This window comes from Rattus norvegicus, chromosome 3 (genome assembly GCF_021556685.1).
Source record: "Rattus norvegicus strain SHRSP/BbbUtx chromosome 3, alternate assembly SHRSP_T2T, whole genome shotgun sequence".
NCBI lineage: Eukaryota > Metazoa > Chordata > Mammalia > Rodentia > Muridae > Rattus > Rattus norvegicus.
Genome location: NC_141536.1, coordinates 64,432,368 through 64,446,850, shown reverse-complemented (window position 1 = coordinate 64,446,850; position 14,483 = coordinate 64,432,368). Strand labels below are relative to the sequence as shown.

Here is a 14,483-nt window from a genome sequence, read left to right as displayed (position 1 = left end):
GGACGCTGTGTGCCACCATGATCTCTGGCTTGGGGTTGCGTGTCTTCATCAGTGAGGTTGAGCAGCTTTTTTTTTTTTTTTTTTAAAGATTTATTTATTTTATTTATATAGTGAACTGTAGCTGTTTTCAGACACCAAAAGAGGGCATCGGATCCCATTACAGATAATTGTGAGCCACCATGTGGTTGCTGGGAATTGAACTCAGGACCTCTGGAAGTGGAGTCAGTGCTCTTACCCTCTGAGTCATCTCGCCAGCCTGAGCAGTTCTTATTGTTGACTACACAGACAGGTTATATTTTTCATCTTACTTTGAACTTTTCTTTACAATCTGGACATCAATATCATACATGATGTTTGTACTTCCATATGCTATAAGGTGTTCTCTGAATTTTTTCCTTTGCCATGCAGGTTTTTAGTAGAATTTCATCTGTTTGTGTCTGTGCTTTTGGTGTCCTTAAAGTCATTGCTATACTACTATCTTGAAGTGTTCCCTATATATCTCCTTACAGTAACTACAAAATCCAAGGCTACTTCTGCATGTGTCTTCAGTTTTGCTAGGGTTTACTGGAGACACTCTTCTCTCCACTGTATGCTCTTGTGGAGTCGTAGTTGAAAATCAATTGTCCATGAGTATAGTTTAATTTCAGAGCCCTCTCTTCCGCTGACCTGCCAGTTTTTAATGTTGGCAGAATCCTGTTCTCATTACTGTGATTTTATAGTATATTTTGAAGTCAGATTTTGTGGTATTTTCCAGTTTTATTCTTTCACCAAGTCACTCTTTTTTTTTTTTTTTAATTCTTCTCAGAGTGATATGCATTTTGGAATTTTCTACTTCTATTTCTATGATGAAGTATCTCTATTTGGACCATCTTATATGAAATGATAATTTGCTCAATAATTCTTATCATAAATTAGCACAGTAGTTTGAATTAAAGTTAGAATATACTTGTGGTTAATTAAAACATACATACACATCTGTGGGAAAAGCCACGCTAAGCTCTGATTTGGCAGGAATTATAAAGGCATGGCTAGAGGGCAGGAAGAACAGGGACATGGATACACTACCATCTCACCCGGCTTTACTGCATTCTCAGATCCTTACGCTTGCATGCAAAGGGCTTCACCCAACGAACCATCTCCCCAGTCCCTACAGCAGTACACTCTGACTAAAAAGATGGTAAGGCCCAAGTATCCAGTACAAGTTCTAATTGGCTGTGCACAGCCTGTCTCCCAGGTTTGCTGTGTTCTGCTAGGAGGAGCTGCACACAGGAATGGAGTTTGCTGCATTCTACATGTGATACTCCTTAGGTGTATGTATCCCACTTAAATAGCAACTTGCCAGTCAGTTTTGGGAGTTCTAAGACTGCTGTGAAGGTACAACATGAACCTGACGTCAGCCACTGTAGTAACAAAGTGACCTAATGTCCAGCGGCAGGTCCTACGTTCAGCACACATTCCATAGGCATACAGCTTAAGCAAAGTCGTACCTACTGGTTAATGTACTGCCTATAAGATGTTTACCAGAAAGTATAGGAAATAACTATAGGAATACCTATCCACTAGCTATGGTTTTGCGACAGGAGTGCAGTCTGTAGGCTCCATTCACACACCCCTCTGTTGCCCAGTACAGCAGTGTACAAGTAACTAGTATGTTAAATTAGTATACTTTTATTGAGTAAGACATCTTTGGGCATTCCACTTGTGGAATTTTGCATAAACAAGCCACTTTAAAAAGAAGTTCTAGGCTTTCGAAGTTTAATAAATGAAAGGCTCTTGCCATTATCAGTCATGATTCAAACAGTGTGTGCTCACAAGTACAGCAGAGTCTGAGCCAGGGAGTTAAAATGTAATAAAACCCAGGAGAATTTGAATGAGGTCCCAACAAACAATAAAGTGCACTGCTTTCCCAACTCAAACCTACGGCATAACCTTCATGCAGACAGACTAGGGAGCAGGTAAACACAACAATCATCTTCAAAAGAGTTTTAGAAAAAATAATTTGATTTTATTCACTGGCATTCTCTGATCATCCCACACACTGGGGGAGAGAACTGAACCAGAGGTCACTCTGCTTTTGGAGTTGAAGGAGAAACCTATGACCCTTTAAGTCCAAACAACTGAGAAATGGGAAGAGTCCATCATGTGCTTGATTTTAGTAAAAATAACTGTAGTTGTTCTGGCAATGCTTTACTGAAAAAGACAGTAACTGAGTAACAGCATCATCATGAGCCATTTAAAATAAATCTAATTACCGTTCCTATTGGAATAGTGAACATTGGACAAAGAAAAAAACCATAGCTACAGGGGGAAAAAAATCAGTGTGAGTGATCCAAACGAAGAACCCTGAAGGGAAATCCGTCAATATCAGGAAGACACGTCAAACAACACAAATGACACCATTAGCAGGGACACTTATGAAAGCAAATACATGAAGGTGTGCACTCTAAGCTTAGGGCTCAGGGGTCAGCCCTGTGACATCCACACAGCCCACTAACTGCTGTAAATACTTCTTACCTTGTTCTTGGGACCACAGTTTACAGGATTTTTACACTTACTGTGGTGATAAATTAAGAATAGCTCTTCAACTCTTACAAGAAAACCTGTCTATACAGTAGTACATAGTAGGAAAACTGGGTACATTTTTATTTTCCCATTTGTGAAAATAGTCAAAATAAAATACATGGTCATAGACAGAATTCTTAGAAGGGGTGACTGAAAACCAAGTCACTTGTTTTCAGGCCTATCGCAAAATTACAAGTAAAAACCCAAGTCCACTTTGTACAGTATGAAGACAGACCCACATGCAGGGCCAGGTGTCCAAACATCAGTTCTGTGGTCAGCAAACTAGTCCCTGGGCTGCCCTTGGCCTGTGGAACATTTCTATATGGCCCTGAGCTAAGACTGATGTTTGTATTTCTAAAAGGATTAACAACAACAACAAAGACACAACAAAGAACCCTATGTGGACGCCAGTCTCACTGGCCACCTGGCTCTCCACAGGAAGCATCTGCAGGTGCAGCACTGCACAGGTGTTTCCTGTCCCAGGTCATGTGCACCTGCTTCCTCAAGAGCATCTTGACTTGGGAAAGGGATCCTCTGATGCCATTTTCCAGATTCTTTTCCTTATAATTCTTTTTTCTTCAATATCATCAGAGCTCATCCTGTATTAATATAAAGGTGATTAAAAGAGAAAGGTATTATAAATTAATCAATATTTTACTTTCTTATACATACTCAATGTTCTTACTTAATAGAGTATCAAACATTCTTTGCTTGATTAACAATTGAAGTGTCAGTTTTCATCCTAAGTGAGATGGTTACTGTCAACTTGACGGGATCTCTGGAACTCCTGTGGGAGCCACCCCATTTTCTGGCAGGGACCCCGACTGTGTAAGAGTGAGGAAGGCACTGAGCAGCAGCACGAGTTCATCAGTCTCCTCACTGTGGGTGTGGCATGACCAGACACCCAAGCACCTGCCTCCCGACCACCCCGCAGGAGAATGGGCTTCTTGAACTGTGAGTCAGAAGCTATTTTATCCTAAGTTGCTCCTGTCACAGTAGTTTACACGGTGGCAGCAAAGGTGTCAAGACACTGAGTGACAATACGGCATGTTCTCTACCTTAATTTCAACTATAGCATTTTGATTCATGAGTAATAACACATTTAAAGATATTTAACTTGGATGAAATCATAAGGTCTAAAATAAGTCAAACACTAGGAGAATATACTGTATCTGCTAAGGAGACATGGATCCCCTCAGATGTGGAGAAATGTTTGGGAAACAGGCCATCAGCCTTTCTCCACTTAGGGCTCCCGTTCACTGCTCCACAGAACGAGTTTCTGTAAGGCCTGAGACTCTGCAGAGGCTATGCGCGGTTGCCTGGATTAGATTCTACTCAGCAGCTCCCACACACATGAGAAGGGACTGAGGAGAGATCAAATAGCTTGGGTTCAGAAGAGCCACCGGAAGGACACTGTGGTGCCGATGCGCACAGACAAATTCAGGAACAGGATTAAGGTTTAAACAGTCCATCTATACCAAGCACAAAGGAAACCTTGCTTTCTAAAATATGTTTAGGTTCCAGAATATTTACTGCTATTAATTCAGTATTTTACTTACACTAAACAAGATTTAGATAACTATTAACCACACCACTATTTTAAATTACATTACCGTACATTTTCTTTTAAGAAAATATTTTGGAGACAGTACTCCTGCCTAGTTTGGAACTTAGTACACAGACCAGGCTAGCATCAAACTCACGCCCGTCTCTACCTCCAAGTGCTGACATTAAAGATGTGCACCACCAAACCCAGCTCGCGTATTTCACTACTAAAGCTAGAAAATGCACAGTACAAGCCCCGGGGAGACTCAGAGTTATACACCTACTTTCACAACATTTCCTGTACTTCAGAGCCAGACTCCTTCACACTCTTAAGTAGTCACTGCCGTTTCCAGCCTCACCCTGTCTTGGCACCCACTAACCTGCCTTCTAACATTTTACATGTATAGAACCATGCTCTATGTGGTCTTTGTGACTAGCTCCATTCCATTAAGCACATTTCCTCCCTCCCTCCCTCCCTCCCTCCCTCCCTCCCTCCCTTCCTCCCTTCCTCCCTCCCTTCCCTCCTTCCTTTCTTTTCCTTCTTCTTCTTCTTTTTCTTTTTTCTTTTTTCGTTTCTAAGACTGGGTTTCTCAGTATAATACCTGGCTATCCTGGAACTTGCTCTGTAGACCAGGGTGTACACCACTGCCCGGTTTACTAAGCTTTTTTTCCTAAAACTTTACCGTGCAGTATGGATGCTTTCGCTTTTTACCTTAACAAGACTCCACAGTATCAATGCACCACTTTTGCTTATCCACTCCGTTGGTGTGTGGCTGTCTTTCCCTATTTTGCTGTATGAGTGATGCTGCTCTATACACTGGAGTCTAAGGGGTTTTTTTTGTTAACTGGTGAGTACACAAATTTCCAAGCATTCCATTATCTAGAGTCTATCACGTTGGCTGCTGTATTTCTCCAAAGTGAGAATGTCTCTGAATATTCATTTTTGCATGGAATGCACACTGAGAACATTATCTTGGCAGCCTGCCACTCACTTGTAGGCTTGGCTCTCACCTTATTTCTCTTTACTTGGCTTTGGAACGTTTCCAATTTTCCATAAATTAAGGCAGCAATAGTTTTTGCATCTCTGGAATTTATTTGCTCTTCCCAAATACTTTTCTAAAATTAAAAACACTCATGTTATCTTTTAGATATTTTAATCAAAACATGACATTTCCACACAAGAAGCTTGCTTACTTAGGCCTTAAAGTTCTTTTGTTCCAAAGCCGTTTAAATTTCCTGTTTCTTCAAGTGCATAATGCTACGAAAGTAGCTAACCCACACTAGAAAGAATGATACTGCATGTTCACAAAACGGTCTCTGGGAAAACGCATCACTGTTTCAAAGATTCTCTGTGGTGGGGTGCATGTGTGTACCAGACTGACGTGGGGTGCTTGGCAGTAGAGCATTGCCCTTGTGTGTTTAGCCTTTAGTACTACAAAGTACTAAAGAACGCCATGAAGGAAAGGATGCCATCAGCTCACGTCCCAGTTCTTTTCTTACAAAATATTTTAGTAGGCAAAATGTGTCTTCATTTCTCTTAAAAGGGTCAACATTCATGCTAAGATATCTTAGATCTGTTCAAAAGCATTGTATTGTACCTGGGAGGACTGGACAGATCTGATGTGCTTTCTGTTAACAACTGTATCAGCTGAAAGATGCCACTTTTGAACCAGTGATCACAGACCCTGGCTGACTGAGACCTTGGTAGAGCTCTGGTTTCTTTCATTGAAAAATCTAACAGAGCCAGGCACTGTAAAGCATGAAATCCTAATACTCAGAGGCAGGTGGATATATCTGAGAGGCCAATGCCAGCCAGCTCCTCAAAGCAAGTTACCTAACACAAACAAAAACCAAACCCAACCAACAACCAACAAACAAATAAACAAACAAATAAAAAACCAAAAAAACCATGAAAAGGGCATATCAGTAGTAGGGCCCCCAAACAATTTTACCCAAAGCAAAAGTCCCCACTTATAATCTAAGCCCTTAGTAAGCATCCCTCAAAAATGCTGTTACTAAGTGTATTTCAAAGTATTTATAAACTAATGTCTTTCAACTTTTTTTAGAAGGGAACATTTAAAAAGCATTATTATATTAAAAAATAGAAAATATATAAAATTGCATAGAACTTTGAATTCATAGACACAATGTGTACTAATGTTTGGTTTTGTTTCTTCCTGTTCATGGAGCACAAAGTCTATAAGGCAACTGAGAGCACACAGACCAGAAAGTCTTTTAAGATCCTTTGGTATACCAGAAAAGACGACATCTCAGTAAGACATATTTTTAGAAGATGAAGGGAGAAACCGGAAACTAGACAAAATCTTCCTCCCACACACCATTCTGGGCTGGGCTACTGGAGGAAGGCAGAGTTAGAGACTGCACGCACCTTTGCTCTTTCATAGAGGTACAGTTTGACACTGGGGTAGGCTCTGATGCCAGCTTTCTGGCACGTTTGGGGGTAAGCCTGACAGTCCACTTTCCCAGCTTTTACTTTCCCTTTGATCATCTGAAAAACAAAACAACAATTCACAGAGCTTGCCACTTTTCCACAATATATTTCTTTTTTTTTTCTTTTTTTCGGGGCTGGGGATCGAACCCAGGACCTTGTGCTTCCTAGGCAAGCGCTCTCTCTACCACTGAGCCAAATCCCCAACCCCCCACAATATATTTCTAATCTTTATATATTTATATAAAGTTTTTCTAGACCCAACAAGAGCTCAAAGAGCCAGATGAGATATTTCCACCCACCCAATGGACAGAAGCTGCTGAGCCCTGTGGTTGAATTGGGGGAAAGCTGGAGGAAGCTGAGGAGGAGGGTGATCGTATGAGAAGACCAGCACTCTCAACTAGCCTGGACCCCTGACATTGCACTAGTCCCACCTTTGGGTTCTTCCATGGCCGACAGTCTCTCAGTGGGCTCTATATAATCCTGTGCTGAGGAGGTAATCTACTCTACCGGACTGCTCTTTGTGAGTGCCTCATGAACACCTATACATAAGGCATGGGAATCTCTTTCCTTTGTGGTCGGTCATTCAAGGCGGAAGCTAGCTGTATGGTCAGTTCCCTCTGCTTCACCTATCTCTCACAAAGTTCTGCTGTCCCGTGTCTCCCCTCTTCCTACCGCCAGGCTCCTCTCCTGACTTAGGGTACTCTCTCCAGCTCTAGGACAGCCAAGGTGTCCTTCCTCTGCCTTCCTCTGGTTTCTATGGCTACTGGAATAAACAAACAGGGAGGCTAACTTAGGTGAGCAGTCCAACTACAGGAATAACAACGTACATAAAGACAAGCAGACACTTGTAATCTGTCAGTAAACGCTTTTAATACTAGCACTTTCCAGGAAAAGGCAAGCAGTTTGAGGCTGGCCTGGTCTACATAGGGAATTTCGGGTCAGCCAGAGTTATAAAGAGAAATCTATCTCAAGAAAGTCAGATAATAATTATAGAAACACATTAAAAAAAAAAAAACTAAGAGAAATTTTTTTAGAACTAAATTAATTAGTTTACCATGTTTTAACCAACTGTTAAAACATACATGTGTGTAAATTTTATTTAACTAGACAACAATACTTACCCTAGCCAAGAGTTCAAACTCGGGAGCAAAATTCTGGCAAGGTCCACACCAAGGAGCATAGAAATCAATCACCCAGTGAGTTTTCCCTTGTAGAACTTTTTCGTTGAATGTCTGAGGTGTTAAATCTATGGATGCTTGGGGTAAAAACCTGCGGTAAGGGAATCAAACATGTATTATACAGAAGCAAAGCAAGCATCCTATGGCAATACCGCAAGCAGTCCTACGTTAGAAAGGCTCTATTTTTGATAAGTGCCATCCTTTTCCATGTATTTTAAATGCCGGAGTCCTCACTACGCACATAAGAAGACAAACAGCTTGGAATCAGTGTTATATGATAATGTGCATCTTACTCACCCGAGACCCCAGCTTCTCAGGGAATAAGCATCCCTATTCCAGCCATTGTAACTACTGAAAGAAGAAGAAGAAAAAAATCAAGTTGTAAAGAGTATTTTCTATTACTGAATATGGTCAAGAAACAGTCTTACTGTAGAAATTTAAAAAATAGCTCGACGGGTTAATGTTTCCTTGTATCTCTACACAAAGTAAGTAAGAGTTATAGGACTATATATTTTTCTGGAGTCTCTGGATCTTTCCCTACCCTTAAGTACCCAGGACTGTATGGGTTTTGTGATTTCCCCACAGCAGATTCTTTTACTGTTTATAGAGAAACTCATGTCTCGAGTTTCACTTAGTTACAATTGCATGCTGTTTCTTTGCAATACCTACGTAGTATGGAACACGTGGACACAAGGATAGTTCTGGGTTCAAATCTCAGCCCCCAACCGTAGCGGGTGAGCTCCAAGTCTGATGGGTTAGTCCCAGCAATGGTAGGAGATTATACCCCTAAGTATAAAGACTACTATGAACAATGTAGGTAAGGTCTGGCTAGGACTTAGGGCCAAGTAAAGACTTAAACACTAGTTCTTCCTCTCACAGCTTCTTGACTAGAACTTCATAACTAGTTTTACTGTCCAGTACCCTCATCTTCTGAGGGACCATCCATCCAGTGGTGGCCTCCCAAGACATATCTGTTGGCCTACTTAAATGTTAACTGTATAACCGAATGAGTATAATCGACATCTTCAAAGGCGACAGAATACTTACTGATACTGATAAGCTCTACTTGACTTTTGGGGATAAAATCTTATCTCAGGGTATCTCTGGACATTTTCTTGAGTACAAAAAGAATGATACTGTTGGCAGTCCACACTGCCTACATTGATCAATCCAGTTAACGTCTATAAAAGAACAGAAGTCAACACATGGGTCAATGATTAAAATCACCTCTATAACTCACAATTAAAAAACAACTACTTATGTGTATGAATTCTTTGTCTACTCGTACATGCACGATGTGTATGCACTGCCCTTGGAAGCCAAAAGAAGGCCCTGGAATCCCTGGATCTGGAGTTAATGATGGTGGAGAGTGCTTGGAACCAAACAGGTTTTCTGCAAGAGCAGTCAGTAATCCTAACTGTTAACTCAACTATCTAGCCCTCACTGCAACCTTCATACATGTTAAATAGTCATTGTAAAAATGGGTATTTTATAATTATCAGTATCAGGGAACAATGGTTAAGGATTTAAAATATGCCACTTAAACTAATGAATTTGAATGCCGTAACTTTGTAATTAAGAACTTCCCATAGTTATTGCAGATGAAATAACTGGTTCTACTCGTTTACTATGTAGGTTAATACATAGGCTGTGGTGACATAAGTCTTTGACTCCTGAGTGCAGGTGGGTCTCGTGAGTTCAAGGTTGGCCTGGTCTACAGAGTGTGTTCTAGGATAGTCAGCCAGGGTTATACAGGGAAACCCTGTCTCACAAAACAAAAAACAAAACAAAAAGACAACAACAACAAAAAACAATAGCAACCAAAATATAATCAGTATTTTTTTTTAAATATTTTTTTTCTAATGAAGGCAAGCTTTGTCTGATTCAGTATTTTAAATGTGCCTTCATTCAGTATCTTATAGCACTGCCTGTTTACAGGAAATATGTTTTACTATTTGAGGTTATTTTCTATTTTGTTTCATTTTTGCTTGTTTGTTTTGGAGAGTCTGGAGCTTGGTGGCCCAGGATACTCTTGGACTCCCGATCCTCCCTGTCTCAGCATCTGAATGCTAGTATTATCAGGATTCGCCACCATGCCTACCTACGAAGCTATTTTAAGGACCCAATATTGTGAGGAAACAGTATCTGTAAGCTCTAAAAGTAAAATAATAGAAAATGTAGACAGAAAATGAAGATGCCCTCAGGGTTGGCACTGCCAGCACTTTGGTCAAGTGTATTAGGCAGTGCAGTGAGTGGGTGGGGGCAGTGTGTCGTCTTAAAGATTCACTAAGGGTGTGTATGTTGTCTAGCACAGGTTTATCCCCTCGGTTTCAGTAGCTGCTAAGCAAACATTCTCGGTAGGTCTAAGATGTAAGTAATATGTTACTGTACCCGGGCCATGCGTTTCCACTCTGGCATTAAGACCTGACAAGGATGACACCATGGAGAATAGAAATCAACCATCCAGACTTCGTCATGTTTTCTCTGTTTAACTAGTTCATTGAAAGTGGTGGGTGTAAGAGAGACCACGGAAGGGTTTCTGAGATCCTAAAAAATAAAAAGACTATCATTACACACACCAAGTTTTTCATGTATTTCTGGCAAGTTGTTGGACCTATCATTTAGAAAGTTCCTATTTTAGAGAAATCAGAAGACACAGATATTTAAAAGAAATCTACTATCAAGTTAGGCTTTTGCCAATCAGTGTTCTTAAAAGGTATATTTTTCCACTGCTTTAAAACCATTGTAAGCTGGAGAAAGGTATCCTGGAAGAGACTGTGAATAGATCATACAATCAAGTTCTAGGAGTAATCCAGATCACTCCTACATAGGCCCCATTGTCTGTTAAGATAGCAAGAATATGTGTTTAGAAATCACCATTTAATGACTAACATAAAGCCTATAACTATTTTTGATATTTAAATGGAGATGCTATACACCTTTCTAGAGGATGCATATTCCAAGGCAGTTTTCATAGCGCCTCAGCCTGAATCAAGTACTAGTAACATGAGTTTCACTAGGACAGCAATCAGAACAAAACAATACAACATTTTACTGTGGAGGACAGATGAACAGGACACGGGAGAATGGACACGAGTGAAGAACAATGAGCTACAATTCCAACTCCTTCAGAAGTCAAGACTGAATGAAAGCAGGCCCTTCTGTGCTAACAGTGCACAAGCTCAGTGCAGGATGCCTGGCCTTGATGCTGTGAATGCAGTGAAAGAAAACAGGAAAAGGGTGACAGGCTTCATGGAAAATTGTAATTTCACATATTCAACAGCAATATCTTCCATGTACAAAACACCACAGTAAGTAATAAAACAAAGGCTTAAAAAAAAAAAAGTTTTCAGAAATCTATCTCCTGGCACAAAGAATAAGTCCTAATACAAACTGTTGTCCAAAGGATACATACAGGTTTCTAGCCATAGCCTAGGATTTAAAATACCTCTATGAACTCCAGGATCTGTTCCGCAGAATGATGTCCTTCATACTCATGAACACTGGACTGGTTGAACACCACTGTTGTTGGATAAGCTTGGATGTTATACTGGGAGGAGGAAGAAGAGATTCGCATACTTATTAGTTTCAATTTTGTAACAGCTTGCTTTTTATAGATTTATTTTCTATTTTATATGTATGGGTGTTTTGCCTGAACGTATGTATGCATATTATGTGTTTCTTGGTGTTGGGGGTGAGAAGACAGTATCTAATCCCTTGGAACTGGACTAATGGATGCTGTTTTCACCATGTGGGTGCAGGGACAGAACCTGGGTCCTTGGTAAGATCAGCAAATGCTCACACTGTTGGGCCATGTCTAGCACCCTTTTACAAGACTGTAAATCCACTGCTATCTTCTCGGTGGATTAGACAAGTTTAGCAAGGACAATGCGCTAAGGCTTGTGCTGATGGAGTTAATCACTAACCCAATGGCACTAGAACGTGGGAAGGGAGCCAGAGTGACTGCGCAGCGTGCACTTCATCTTTTTGCTCTCTTCAGAGTAGGAGGGAAGAGGAGGGGGAAGACACAGCAGTCACTTCCTCTAGTGACAGTAATAATCATCCCAGAGGGCAATCAGCAACAGAAAATAGAAGAACAAATGACCACGACTATATTTTATATTAAAGAATTATGAGTCAGGCTCTAGGAAAATGATTACTTTTTATTCTTTACTCAAGACAGTTCTCACAGTATAAAATATTTAATTCCCTCCTCACAGTTAACATGGGCATCAGCCCTGAAAGATGTAATTTTTAAAGTAATGAGGTGATTTCCTTGTCTAACTCATTAGTAAATGGGAAATTTTGCATATTGTGAAGTTTTGAAAATGTGTGAATTCAAAACATTTATTAGGTTAACAGAGACTAGGTAAAAGTCTACAAGTTCTTATTATCTTTTGAGTTAGTCTAGCCACACTGAACCTCTCATTCATTCCTCAGAGCAGTTTTACTCAGTTACAATGACAAAACCTAGCTTGGTGGTGGTGATGCACACCTTTAATCCTAGCACTTAGGAGGTAGAAGCAGGCGGATATCTGAGTTTGAGGCCAGCCCAGTCTACAGAGTGAGTTCCAGGACAGCCAGGGATACACAGAGAAAACCTGTCTTGAAAAACAAACCCTTTTTTAAAAAACAAAACAAAACAAAACAAAACAAACAAACCCAAAACCTACTTTACAGACCAGGCTACTGAGCTCCTGAGGAGTAAGTGACTTGGTCATGAGGAACCAACTGTAGGAGGCACGTAAGAGGGGAATCCTGGCCTTCCATCAGGTGAATGTGATGCTTATTTTTATCCCTTATACTTTAACTGTTGATAATGTACTTACTTGAGAAAATGTGGGAAAACTAAAGGGATTAAAATTAACTACTGTTACTCATGATGTTTGCATCTATGATTGTCACCTACTTTCCAAGTCACATAAAGGGCATTAGACACCAATGACCCATTTTATTTGTTTCTTTAAAATACACAAACATATCCCCTGCCCCAACCCAACTTACTTTTAATTTCAAACACACCGAAACCAAGAGTAATCTCATAACTACCTACATATCTGCTCCTTATATGTAACAACCAGTAGGTGTGGCCATGCCTGTTTGTTGCTGACACTGTCTCCCTTGGTCCGACTCCTTCCTAATCTGCTGTGCTGGCGCGTGTCCAATTCACTGGGGTCTAAGCTGCCCCACATGGACACTGTCTTAAAGCAGCACACTGCACCGCTTTGAATATTTAAAGTCTTTTCTCCGACTCTGAGAACCCTTATTGCTCATTGTACACTGAGTCTTCTAGGATTTACTCAGCTGGTGAAGATTTCTTTTTACCCTGAGTCTTCTAGGATTTACTCACGCTGGTGAAGATTTCTTTTTCAGGGCAAGGTTTTGAACCCAGGCCTTAAACATGGAAAACGTCCTGTATCACTGAGTTACACCCCTCACCTGGCTTATTTGTAGATGCTCTGGTATTTCACTATACCATTTCTAAATATTATTACACTGCTCTTTTTTTTTTTTTGTCAATTTGATAAATTTCGGTAGGAAAGATATCAAAAATTTAATGGGGTTTGTATTTTCTTGACTAGTGAAACCAAACATGTCCACTCTTCTAGTCTGCATTAAAAACAGGCTTTGTTTTCCTCACCATCTTTGTCTTTAACATTTTAGTTTTTGAGTTAAACCACTCATAGAAAGGATATAAACTTTTATGTAGTTACACAGCTATAATCACCATCCAGTCATGGTGGCTGTAGCAGTTTGACAATGTTTGGCCTCCATAGACTCATGTGTTTGAATATGCTTGGCCTGGGGAGTGGCACTGTTAGGAGGTGTGGATTTACTGGAGGAAGTGTGTAATTGTGGGGGTGGGGTAGGCTTTGAGACCATCCTCCTAGCTGCCTTCAGATCAAGATGTACAACTCTTGGCTCCTTCTCCAGCACCGTGTTTGCCTGCACGCTGCCATGCTCCTGCCTTGATGAGAATGGACTGAACCTCTGAACCTGTAAGTCAGCCCCAAATATATGATGACCCTTATAAGAGTTGTCTTGGTTATGGTGTCTTTAGCAATGGAAACCCTAACTAAGACCTCTACACTTACATCATCTATACAATCTCGTGTTTCTAGACTATTCTTACACTAACACTAGAAAGTTTCACATCCCATTCACAAGTACCAGAGCATATTTAAAATATAAGATGTTGTCACCTGCATAAGCACTGTCACTTTCACTTCTTCTAAATTGGATATCCTGTCTGGTCAAATCAACTACTCTAAGCTGACGAGTATCAAGAAATCTAAATAATCATACAGACTGTAAAAACTTAAATGTATGTTACAAAAGTACAAAGACAGAGAAAATAGAAATTTATATAAGTATTTTATGGAGTCAAATAGATGCTGGAGTCTGGTGAACAAAATCTTGTACACCATCAACCTTCTATATATTTACAATTCAACTACAATTTAGTGTTTTGTTGAGATTATTTCAACATTACAGCTATAAATGGGCATGCATCTGAAAAGCTGTTTTATTTACCATGTTGCAGAGTCCTTCATGAATTGTGCAGTCTAGGGTACCAACTTTGAGCTGACCATAGAGCAGTGTTGATGCTTTCCGTAACTCTGGCAAAAGCGCACGGCATGGCGGACACCACTGGGAAGAGAGGAATAGGGATGAGCAGCAAGACTGAGACGGTGAAGAGTCGCACTGCGTCTACTACTGACACACAGTCCAGTGGGTGTGCTGCC

The 14,483-nt window shown here is 40.4% G+C and overlaps 1 protein-coding gene across 2 annotated transcripts in view; it reads right to left on the bottom strand.

The window, feature by feature from the left end:
* Window positions 1-1,652: 1,652 nt before the first annotated feature.
* Dnajc10 (DnaJ heat shock protein family (Hsp40) member C10) overlaps window positions 1,653-14,483 on the bottom strand; it is a 39,899-nt gene continuing 27,068 nt past the window's right edge. Inside the window, 9 exon segments of one of the 2 annotated variants that reach the window (NM_001106486.2) lie at window positions 1,653-3,161; window positions 5,119-5,223; window positions 6,497-6,616; window positions 7,681-7,828; window positions 8,035-8,088; window positions 8,785-8,918; window positions 10,129-10,284; window positions 11,186-11,287; window positions 14,272-14,388. In NM_001106486.2, coding sequence (NP_001099956.2) covers window positions 3,150-3,161; window positions 5,119-5,223; window positions 6,497-6,616; window positions 7,681-7,828; window positions 8,035-8,088; window positions 8,785-8,918; window positions 10,129-10,284; window positions 11,186-11,287; window positions 14,272-14,388 — 948 coding nt within the window. In that variant the 3' untranslated portion in view covers window positions 1,653-3,149. 2 annotated transcript variants of the gene reach the window in all.